The 12,957-nt window shown below is 34.1% G+C and overlaps 1 protein-coding gene across 4 annotated transcripts in view; it reads right to left on the bottom strand.

The window, feature by feature from the left end:
• Positions 1-12,957, bottom strand: part of LOC135841720 (acetylcholine receptor subunit alpha-like) — a 406,867-nt gene that overhangs the window by 44,206 nt on the left and 349,704 nt on the right. For all 4 annotated transcript variants that reach the window (XM_065358853.1, XM_065358854.1, XM_065358852.1 and 1 more), the window contains exons 6-7: positions 12,248-12,363; positions 6,776-6,944 (exon numbers count right to left, since the gene is read on the bottom strand). In XM_065358853.1, coding sequence (XP_065214925.1) covers positions 6,776-6,944; positions 12,248-12,363 — 285 coding nt within the window. The remainder of the gene's footprint in view (positions 1-6,775; positions 6,945-12,247; positions 12,364-12,957) is intronic.

Here is a 12,957-nt window from a genome sequence, read left to right as displayed (position 1 = left end):
TCAAAAAACTCCACCTTTTTTGAGCAAATTTCGTACATACAAAATGTTAACAAATAGGTTTGATTGTTTTGAATGTTTGTCAGTTAGAAATAGTCACAAGGAGTGCATTTTTTATTGGTTTGTACCAAATGGAAATTTTTTTTAAATTGATCACTTTTCAGAAAAATGAATTTGCACATATCATGAAATTTTAGTTTTTTGAGAAAAACTCAAAAACTAAGCACTTTAGAAAAAAACTAACGACATTAGGTCGATTGGAAATTTAATTCTCTACAACTTTGTTATCATGAAATTTTTTTTTGGACGCTTCCTTTCGCCTCCACATCAACTTTAATGAAAGGTTCTAACTCAAAATGTTTTCCAAACATTGAAATATTTCGTCTTTAAGATTTTATTTTTCAAAGTGTTCTTATGCTAAATGAAGGTAGGATACCAGATCTTTAAAATGAGGTGCTATTGATTCCTCACAATTAATTATAAGTTGATAAAAATAATGAATCAAGTTTAAAAAAAAAAAGAAAATCACCCTCCTGTAAAATTTCACTTTTTTGAGATGTGACCTTATAACTCCCGAGGTGCGATTAAATGTCCTCTAATTCCAATGGAATGTAATTTTTGGAGAATTTTATAATGCCAATGCCAGGCTTTATCAAATGCCTTTTCAAGATCAAAAAAGACTGAAAGAACACTTTCTTTATTCATGGAAGGTGATTTGATGTTTAATTAATTTTTCAAAGAATCGTGATTTTTTCTCAGTTGAACTGTTGCAGCATCATTAAGGGCATCGATAAAAAAAAAATTTTTCACCGACTTAAAAACACCTATACATTGTGGTGTAAAATGTCTTACTTACTTCTAATCAACTTACGAATCGAAAAAATAATCATAAAATATTCAATTTATAAACAAGCAATTACCGAAGTAGGTACCTGCTTGAATATTCAATAAACGTGGTTATACATTTAGCATTCTCGCGAAGATGTTGTACGTAGATACAACATATTTTCTCGTGCGACAATGTCGTACACAAATTGCGAATTTATTTATCGCTTGTTTTTAGCTTAATCAAAGACACAAGCGCGAAAAATCAATATCGTTTGTGTCATTTAACAAAGTAACTTTATGGTTTATTTAAACAAGGATTAATGTAAAATAAACTACAGCAAATAAAGTTGGTCGGTAAAAAGGTTCGACGAATAGTACGTGTGCTTCGAATGAACAACTTTTAAAGCATTCAAACTTTATACGACTTGGCGTGAAATTCCTAAAGCATCTCCTTATAGTTCTTTGCGGCGGATTTTTTCCTCGTCGTGGAATTATCATTGTTGTTAAGTGGCGTGAAACAAAGACACGAAAGCGTTTAAGTGAAATAAAACTTTGGGATAAGTCGAGCCGGCGCGGTGGCGTGATGATGAATTTATCACTGCGAAATTATCGCACTTTAAACTTCGTCGTTGATCTCTTATCAATCGAAAACATACGCTGGGTTGAATCGACCTTTCGTTGTTGTGTAGGTTGTAGGTAGTTAACTATAGAGATTGTGTACTGTGTAGATTAAAACATTCGACGAGGCTTCTATGAAAACATTAGGTATTTTTAATCGTACGAGCTCTCGATCTGCTGACGATGGTCGGCTAAACAAAACACCAGAAATAAAACTTTTTTCATTGAGTACAAGCCTATACCTAATTCGATCGAGTTTGTTTACTCATTGACTGTGCCGAATTACGGTTTAGATTTATTCAAAACGATAACTATTTAGGAAAACAAACGTTTTAAGCGAAATGGTCAAAAACACACGAGAAGTTAATTAAAGTGTACTTGGTAATTTACTCCTTCAATCGTCTCGAATTTATTGCAAATCGATTTGCATACTAAGCGAAGTTTTCTAAACAGACCTTTTGTAAGCTTCGAATGATAAATGACCGTTGACGTTTTTTTTTCTCTTTTGCTCTCTGGCTCTCTCTTTCGAACAGACGACTTGAAAAGAATCCGTTTATCTAAATAAACCTGGCGAAAAAATATCGCGGTTGAAAATTTCCTCGTATTTGCACGTTGAAAAGCGATTCGTTATGGTGTAATTTATTCCTGTCCTGCCATTTGTAGGTATTACGCCGAGTAAAGCTAAACCGACCAAAATGTTGGCTGAATTTATCAGCCAAGACGAAAGTCCGAGAAGTTATGTGGCAGGTTGCGAATCTTTGGGCAAATTTCACGTCAAAGTATTTAAAAGTACCTACATAGAAGCCGGTAGATAAGCATTTTTAAACGGAACGAGATGCATGATTTGCAAATGGATTTTTGCAATGGGCCTTCGATTAGAAAAAAAAAGATCATAGCTACATAATGTAGTCATCAAACAATGACGAATGACGCAAACCGGACATTTCTTCGATTTTTTTGGGGAGCTATGGGGCTTCAAAGTTCTTCAAAAATGGCCGAAAATGGAAAATTTCAGTTACCTACAAATAGCTTCATTTGTATGTGGTCAAATACTATGACTAACAATACTGGCAACTCCATTTAAAATACATTGAGCGTTTTTGTCGCAACAATAGCGCGATCTGAACGGCCTGGATTGAAACTAACTCTTATCAAAAATGCTCTGATTGGTTGGTTTATAACTGGTTTGAACTTTGAATCTTGTGCGTCTGCGAGATTCGAATCAGCAAATCAGATGCTTGTGCTAAGATTTAGTTCCACCCCAGGCCGCTAGGAGGATAAAACACAATTTTTCAATGGAGTTACCAGTATTGTCAGTTAATAGTATTTGACGTGGAATAGAATTTTGAACTTTTTTTCAAATTGTAGTACTGTGAGCGAGTGATTGACAAATGCAACGAATGCTGTCAAAATCAGTGTTGCCACTTTCAAAAACCTAAAAAATCTATTTAAAAACTTATAATTGAAGGACCTGATGGAATTGAACTGGAAGAAGGGCTAATTCGGAAAAACATAGTTTTGAGAAAAACGAGTTTCAAGTTTTACTTTTGTTGCCAATTAAAAACTACTCAACATATTGATTTGAAGTAGGTGTTCTTTTTTTATTTGAAGTATCAGCAACAAGTATTGACCATCACCAGTCAACGAATTCATCCACATCTTTGAAAAAAATGAGATTTAAAAACTCGCGTCAGAGGCCCTTCTTCCATAAGTTGATTTTGATTTTCATTAACTTCATCTTTTAACGTGATTAAATTGAAAACTAAGCATTATAGGAGAAAACTAACGACATTATGTCGATTGGAAATTTAATTCTCTACAACTTTTTGTATTTGAAATTTTTGAAAGATGCTTCATTTTGCCTCCAGATCAATTTTTATGAAACTGTAACACGTATCTACAGTATGGCTATACGCCGATTGAGCTGTTTTATTCAAAGAGATATGAATAAAACATCATGTAGCTTGCTCTAGGAACAAGACCATGAACTAAAACTCACACCTAAGGTAACCAAGACTTCAAGGAACTCAAATCACCAAAATGTGGAAAAAGGTTCTCCAGCCAAGGAGGGACGTTTTCCACCGGGACCTTCAATTTAAATCATTATGTCCAAGAGTTAAAATTCTGAAAAAATTCTCAGTTCTAGCCCTTTTTATGTAGAATAACATTAACATACCAAAACATTGGACAGACATTTTTTTTTTTCATTTTTGAGAAAAAAAATTACAAGTTTAGCACTTATTGCAAAAATACTATCAAGAACCTAAAAAATGGCAATGTTTGCATTTTGAGATATTTTACCCAAACATGTGAATCCCCCTCCCCCCAGGCCACACCCTCCAATTTGTCAACTAATTGACAAGAAATACCATTTTTTGTGCTTTAATTTTATGAGTGAAACATTGAAAAAATTTTGCTGCTGCTGTACTACCTTTACACTCAGTGGCATAGTGGAATGAGCCACGGTTTTCTGAACAAGAGATCATAGGTTTGAATCGTGCCACAGAGCTCCAAGCACCAGAACAGCAGAGATAACAGAAATGCACACAATCTGTCGCTGATATCTAAAAGCTGTAACTGGTTTGAGCACCTATACGTAGCTAATTACTGAACTCAGGGTTATAAAAAAAAAACAGTAGGATATGGAACCCCAATGATGACGTACTGCCTCAGTTGCCTCACACTCTGATCTGACGGTTGTTACAGAAAGACTGCAAATTGCTAGTGATGACATTCAGTTCACTCATTGATAGAAAAATGATGCGTGAAAATCAACAATGGCAAATCTGAACATGTAATATTTTTTAATCGAAACATGAGTTACACAGCTATATGTATTTCTAAATGAGCAAATAATACCAGAAAAACCAAGCGTGAAGTATCTTGGTATGAACCTAGCCAGAAAACTTACATGGAGAATCCATATTGAAAAGAAACAAGATGAAGTCAACCTAAAGCTGTGTAATATGTCATGCCTACTGAGTAAGAAAACATCGCTTCAGAATAAGCTGTTGATTTATACAACAAAATCATTAAACCAATTTGGACCTACAGAGCACCCTTCTAGGGTACAGCTTGAAAAAATACAGCGATGCCAGAATAAATGGCTGCATAAAGTCACCTGTGCACCTGGTACGTTCACAATTATCAAATCCATTGGGACCTCTATAGACACAGAGTGTGATAGAAGAAATTTGTAAACTTGCAATAAGATACCACCAGCAACTACCAGACCACCCAAACACTGAAGCAAGACAGCCAGTAGATGCACCACAAATTCAACGATTGAAACGATGTAAAACACAGGACCTAATACTATAACTTTGAAAACTACTTTAGATAGGTGGCAATTGCTAGGAAAAGTAAGTAATCAAATGTCTATGACAATGATGATCTAGATAATCAAATGCACACATACCTCAAAGCATTACGTTTGGCGCAAATTGCAGGTTTCTAGTTTTCCAGGGGTTCCCAAAATATTAAAATTACAAAAAATTGGAAAATTGGATTTTTGACTTTTGAGTACCAGCAGAAAATTTTATTGAGCTCAAAATTCTAGCGGGGTTCAAAGGGGCAGGTTCACAGTGGTGGTTCCAAAATTTCCAAAAATTAACCCCCCCCCATTTCTGCCCCAGAGAGTTGAAAATAGGAAATTATCTCGCATAGGTACCTAACGTTTATCGGGTTCAAATAGATATTTGAATGGTGCTATTCAAGAAGGTCCTATCGACCGATAGGACCTTTTTGAGAAGTTCATGAAATTTGAATCTCTGACATTGTCTGCACACAATGGTGCAAACCGCAGCGCACTGTGTGGTGTTTTTCACAAACAGCAGCCATATGAAGTTGGTGAGGCCGTTCGAATCCGATGTCCTTTTTTTTGCCCGACCCCTTGGGGGAGGGGGAGTGGGGTGCGACGGAAATCAAATTTTGTAAAAATGAAAAAAATCGAGTGATTCTGAATTTAATTTTTTCCTCAAGAGTTGGTGTTTTAAACTTGTAAATTACGTACCTAACAAGTTGTCTGAACTATTTCATGTTTTTGGTGGGTTTGAGAAGGAATAAAATCGATTTTTAGGTGGAATAACCGCAAGAAGGTCCTGTCGTTTCAAGAAGGTCCTATCAAGGTCTCTTTTGTAAAGCGCTCTCATGGAAATATTGGCGATGGGAAAAAAATTACTACGCAGGAAATAAATAGTGGAATGATGCTTCTGTTCAACAAAAAAAAACCGGAGCTCGCTATATTATTGTACTTAAACCAAAATAGCAAAACACTGAAATATAAAAATGTGTTTTTCTCAAAACCAGTTTTTTGGCGATAGGACCTTCTTGAATAGCACCATTCATTTTACGCTAAAGCAATTTTTAAAAATAAAACTCAGTGGTTCCTAAAATTCTATTTTTATTAACAACTTTGGGAACCCCTGGAGCCTAAAAAATGGTTATTTCGGGTTAACTAACCACAGATTCGTAGTTGGGACATTTATTACAACATTTTAAGAATGATCGAGTCGATAACTGTCTGGTGCCAAAAAATGGCCTCATCAATACTAGGTACATACATGATCTGATTTTTAAAAAAAATCCTAGACCCATCGTGTAAAAATCCGCCGATTTGGTTCGGAATGGCCGAAAACGAAAATGTGTTGAAAATTATTGAGAGCTGATAAAACATCAAAAAATGATTGAGAAAAGTTGGGGTAAAAAATGTCTGAAGTGATGGAAAAATGGAGGCAAAGGTTTTGACAGCTTTTCAAAAAACCCAATCTGGCCAAACGAAAAACATCACTCTAATCAATCTTCACAGCATAAATGTTTTATAAATAACATTGCATATTTAGGAGTTTTTTCTAGGCATTTTGGAGCTTCCAGCAAAGATTACATTCTTTTAGACGTTTTTGCATTTTTTCTAGTAAGATGCGCCTCAGAAATAAATGAGCGGATGCGAAATTTGTTGAAGGTTTTTCTAACATGCTCTTTTCATTTGTTGAAGTTCTTTTTTTTAATTTCAAAAATTCCATTTTTGTAAAAATTCGATTAAATGAAAAAAAAATATTTCGATATCGATTTCAAAATCATTTAATTCATGGAACCAAAACACTCAAAACTATCCCATCTCACCTTCATTTTTAACCAAAAAAATCTCTCCTTTTCCACGAATCATTTCCTCATTGTATAAAATCACTTAAAGGAGAATAAAAAACCACGCAAACATGTGGATGAATATACTACACTAGACACTTACTCGATAAAAATAAAACACCACGATGGCGTTATATCACTTATAAATACGTTATTACGGGTAATATATATTCAAAATTTTTTCACCTACCTTTTCTCCACTATCCGATGGAAGATAGAACGTTAAAACAGTCAAAAATGATATTCCCATACAAGGTATGATAATATTTACGGTGTAGAATAACGTCTTTCTTCGCATGGTGATGTTGAACGTGATATCCAAATACGGCTCATCGCAACACGTGTAATACTTTTCGTTTCTGTAAAACGACAGACAGAGAAAGAGAATGAAAAAACGCACATTTACGCGAGAGTGAAAGGAAAAAAAAAATGAATGAAATTTTATATTCATGACTAGTTTGAAATATTTTTGACACGATTCTGTCAGATTTCGTATTCGTTTAACTATAAAATTACGCAGAACGCTATGAAACGTAATGTTACCGAACGTAGGTTGAATTCCATGGCTCGACCTTTTTCACCCTTCTGCGTAATAAGGTACCAGATTTTCCTCATTCGAACCTGCACACGATGAAAATTTTTTTTCCACCCAGTTAAAAATCGAGGTAATTTTTCTAGCCAGTGAGTTAACACTGTTTAAACTCTCGTCTCTATAATACATCTGCATAATTAATAAAATTAACTTCCAAAGTACATAGAGAATTTAATCACATCGTCGCGTCGACTCTTTCAAAATCAAACCAAAAAAAAAACGAGAGGTTTAGAGTAGGTGTGGGTGATTTTATAATGAAAAATAAATCATCGATACAGCGTCGACGTAAAAATCACCTAGTCAACTCGAGGTACCTAACCTAAAAGTATCAAGACTGATGTAAATTTCTCACCATAAGACTTCAAAAAAGAATGATTGTTATTTGTTATCAAAGTTTGCAACTTTTATACATGTAAACGCCACATGATTCACAAGTGCTCGAATGAAGGAGTCGCCTTTATTCCCACAGGAGGATGAAAACTTTTTGAATAGCTAAAATTTAAAAAGTCTTACACCTTATACTCCGACAGGATACCCGAAATGTCCGCCTTCGAGTAAAATTCACCCTGGAGAACGTTTTCTTATTTCATCGCTCTTCTTTTATCATACCTTCTGCGCTCTGCGAGCCTTTTCATACCCACTATTCACATCGTTAAAATTTATAAACGTATTCCATATATATATTTTGGTGGTACAACTCGTGCAGTAAATCTCGAGAGATTAATTATACCCCAATTTATAACTCGGCCAGTGTGGCGTATAAAACGTGTGTTTGGTTTGAATGTCAACTCGACGTGTATTGATACACCTGTTGATGTAGTGTGCCCAGAGCAATTAATATTTTTGCGTTTTTTTTTTCGTAGTTAGTTGGTAGCTTTTGATGTCGAACTATTTGTTGAAGTTGATGGGTAATTTAATATCTGATTTGGAGATGGACTGAGAAAAAATATCCAAATGACGTCACAAAAAAAGACCAACATCCTTGAATATAGCTACTTATGTACATCAATTTTTTAGCCAGCATATTTAATGAATCATGGAAAAAAAATGAGACACTGAAAGTAGTTTAATTGAAAATTTGGCGTCATATTCGTATTCCGGAGGTTCGATTTGTGATACCAATATAGCCCATAAATATTCATTCTTGACCCAAAAATTGGGAAACAAGTGGGGAGGGGGGAGAGGAAGCACACTGCAGTTTATTATCAGGAGCCCAAACGGTTTCTCATTTCTTGATGATTGTCTAATAATCTATGAATTAAAACAGGGCCAAACAAAAACAAACAATAGCTCCATCTGTAAAATCCTCTCGTGTTGTTGGATTTTAAAAAACTGAATTATTTACGGCGAACCCGGTATGCAATTCATTCGACATGCAAGTGAAGATGAAGCTGCTGAATCATACTAGGCGTAATGGCCCAGTTTTTTTTGCTCTCTTTGGTTTTTTAACCCCTCCCCCCCACCAAGAATTTTGTACAAAAATAAGCCACCAATCGATCTGAAAACCATATACCTAAGTATTTTTTGTGCTTCTTTTGGAACACGGTGCCTTTTGAAAAGCTTCATTTTCTATTAAATAATCATGGTTAAGAAGACTTCGAAAAATGTGATACGAATTTTAGTCGATTTATAAAAAGTGTGTTTTGATTTTAAGGATTAGACGCGAATCGAGAACTTTCACAGCAAATTTTGACTAATTCCGTTCACGAAAAATTTCCCAAAAATAGTTTCTTGTGAAAAAAAAAACGTGTTTATTTCTGGAGCACCAGAAATTTTGAAGCTCAAAGTTACCTCTATTACATTTTTTCGATGAAAGTTCGAGCAATTAATCTATACAAACTCTCAATTTATCATTTTAATATTTTTCAAGCAATGAAAGAGAGGAAAAGGACGTTGAAAAATTTGTGGAATTAAACTACTTACTGAATTTTTATTATGAAATGATGACATAAGAATGTACAATTTTGAAAAAAAAATAAGATATTGGAATCGAAATGTAGATTTTTGAAGACGAGATGCTAATTTTGATTTTATTACTTCCCCCTCCCCTCTGAAAGCAATCTTACCAACAAGAGAATCTTTCGGACTAATACTCTCTGATTTGAACGAAATAAAACTACTAGTACATCCAAAGAACATACGTCTTGAAACCCTCATAACCAAAATTTTAAAACTGAAGTTCATTTTTGAATTTTTGGAGAATTTTAATTTTTAATAAATACTATTTAAAGAAGTGGATTGAGCAGTTGTTTTTATGGTAATTTTTTTGACTTTTTCATAATTTCTTTGCCTTATTTTTTATTTGGTTTGGATAAGATGGATCAGTGTGAATAATTTCTTGAATTTTAAAACGTATCAAAAATGATATGGAGATACTTCAAAATCATTAAAGCAAAGTTTGATGAAATTTTGTGAAAAATGCACAAAACATCATAAGACATAATATTAAAAACTACATAGTTATTGACTTGAATTATTTTTTTTGGTATGGTTTTACATTCACTCTAATATTTTGGGTGAGTTTCGTCAAAATTGGAGTAAGGGCGGATTTCACTATCTTATTCTGAAAGGTTCTTTAACAATTCTTTACTCAATTTTCATCGATTTTCACAAACATTCTCTGAAATTTTACTTTTTTTTGTAATTAGAATTGCACGTATTACACATCAAAATGCTCCGTAATTTCTAAAAATGTTGACCAAAGTTGCATACAAGCCTTGCTCGCTGATTAGTTTTTAAATTTTTCTAGAATTTACAAATCGGTCTAAAAATCAACTTTTGAACTTCAGCTTCGGAATTTCACGATCGAAAGTTATTGACACTCGAGTTCATTTTTGGTCTTTCCAGAGCAATGTGAAATTTTTGGAGAAGATTGTGAACTGACTGGAAACTTTAAATAGGTAGCTTAAAATGCAGTTCTTTCAATATCAACTCAAGTTACAGATGATCAAGTTCATTTTTGACCCTTTCGAGATCAATTTGGAATTTTTGCAGAAGACTGAAAACTCGCCATGAGGATTCAAAATAGGTGTCCTATAACTGGCAGTGTTCGAAATGAGTGGGGGGAGGGGGGTAGGTTGAAATAAAGCACCTATAATTTTAATGGCATTGGTGTAAAAAGAAGTTCTTTCAGTCTTGTTTGGATTTGTTCAAATCGACGAGTGTCAGTTCTAAAAGTACCCCAGTAAGTTAAAGATGAGAGATGGTACAAAAATTAAAATGTTTTTGAGGGAGTTTATTCAAGCAGACCAAAAAATAACCCCTTCAAGGGCAGCAATGCCCTCGATAACTCACATTTTGATACCACATTAAGTATATTTTTCGGGGGGTGGATTTTTTCAACTACCCAACTTCCTTTATTGAGACTCGTTACGCGTTGTTAGGTCAACCTGGTTATCAAAAATGTGATAGGTGCCTTCGGCAATACATTTTTTTGGAAAAGTCGAAAATCCAAAATTTGAAATAACACATCTATACGAGGCTGGAATTTTTACCAGCTCTTCTCAGAGGCTTGAAAAGAAGAAATTACTTTTTTCAGATCCAAATTCCAAATTTAGGCCCCCCATTAGGGGGAAGGCCTCCTTTTCAAACCCCTTGGGGAGGTGTCCTAGGGGACTGAAATTGAGAATGGCTTCCTTCTAGACCATAAAAAAGAGCTCCTCCAATTTTCAGAATTTTTCGTTTATTATTCGCAGTTTTGATTTTCCGAAAATCCTGAAAAAACGACTCCAAAAGTCTTCTCGATTTCTTATGAAAAGTCGAAAATCCGAAATTTTGAAATAATGTAGCTACGAGACTGAAATTTTGACCAGCATTTCTCTGAGGCTTGAAAAGAAAAAATTAATATTTCCAGTCCCAAATTACAAATTTAGCTTTCCCTTAGGGGGCCCTCTTTTTTTGAACCCCTTCGGTGAGGGGGTCCTAGGGGTCTGAAATTGAGAACGGCTTCCTTCTAAACCCTAAAGATGAGCTCCTCCAATTTTCAGAATTTTTCCTTCATTATTCGCAGTTTTGATTTTTCGAAAATTCTGAGGTCGAAAATCTAAAATTTGAAATAATGTAGCTACGAAGCTGAAATTTTTACCAGCTTTTCTCCAGGGCTTGAAAAGAAAAAATTAATTTTTCCAGACCCAAATTACAAATTGTTTTATTAAAAATTCGAGATCTCAAAAAATATCCACAAAGTTGAATGATCCACGTTTAAAATTTCAAGGACAAATTTTCAAATATTGTTTTCCTTACATTGACACATAAAACCAGCTAAAATTTTTCCAACCCATCAAGAAGCATATCTTTCGAATGTGTCATTAGAAAAAATAAAAATATTGGGAAAACAATATGTTCTTCGAAACTGAATACACGAAGGCCATTAAAACACTATAAAATATGTACCATCGATAACTCGAGACTCTGACCACAGCATAGAACATAATTCTCATATCGTAAAATATTTTATCAAAATGACATGACGTAAAAAATTCGAACGTCGTAAAATCTACTGCTCGTTTAATAATGACTCGATAGTGACAAAAGTACATAGCTCTGTGAAAATATTTTCAAAAATACGACAGCATACAAAGGAGGAGAAAATACTTTTTACGTACGATATGATCGATGAAAAAATACACGAAAAATTCGTAAGAAGAATTTGACAGAAAGTATAGTTGCATTCGCGAATAAAAAAGTAGATACAGTGACGGTTTTAGTTTCCGAAGGAATCCATACTTTCATTACTCTCAGCTCCCGAAACAAATTCGAAGAGAGTAGAAAGCAGGTTATAAAATTACAAAATTATTTTTTAATTAAAAAGTTGAAGAAAATGAATGAAAAATAATGGTTGAATTTACGCAACCCTTTTTTAAAACAGTTTTTCAATATTTTCTAATAACTTTTTTTTTTTTTTTAATATTTCCAAACCCAAACTTGTAGAATAGAATTAAAAATCGATCACCTATTTTTTTTTGTTTTTTTTTTGTTTCAACTTTTTGGGGATAGTACTAAAATCAGATCTCACTTTCGGAGGAGGACGAGAGTCTAAAAATAATACATTTTAAACTAAAAAGTACCAACCTGACTGCTGGAACTTCCAATATGTCCCATTCGACTGACATGTAAAACTCCGACAAGTCCACGCCGACATCCACAATATTTGAATCTTGTTTCTCATCCATATGTCGTAAATCTACCTATAAAATTAAATTCGTTTAAGGTATTTTTGCAATAACACAAACGTTAGGTAAATTGAAACTCGTACTCACGGACACCTGTGGAAGTACTGGCTCAGTACTGTGAGTAGATCAGATCAAAACTTAATACATGGATACAATCTTAAAAATAGGTGAGCTCGAATTGAAAAAAATAAATCTACTCCTTAGGTTGTAATTCGAGTTGAAACAGATTCATGATCGTTCAAACGACCAATTTAATTGCGGTCCAACTTTCGAGGAACGAATAACTCATAGAAAACAATCAAGTTCTTCGAGAAAAAAATGGCAATCCATTGCCACATACCATCACAGGTAAGTAAAGGTACATTTTGTGACAACAAATTACCTCAATTAGTTACCCACAAAACCCATCCGACCCTTCTTGCTTCCTTTCTCAATTACACATATCGATCAGATTTGTAGCAGCCTACCCAATTCATCGCATTAACCCTTCTCACTACCTCCTGTTTTAATTCCTGTTCAAAATTCAAACACGTCCGACAAAAACGTTCGCGAAAAAAAAAAAAGAAAGCTTGTTAAAATAATTAAAAAAATACACACGTAATACATAAA

This window comes from Planococcus citri, chromosome 3 (genome assembly GCF_950023065.1).
Source record: "Planococcus citri chromosome 3, ihPlaCitr1.1, whole genome shotgun sequence".
NCBI lineage: Eukaryota > Metazoa > Arthropoda > Insecta > Hemiptera > Pseudococcidae > Planococcus > Planococcus citri.
This window is presented reverse-complemented; position numbering and strand designations above follow the sequence as displayed.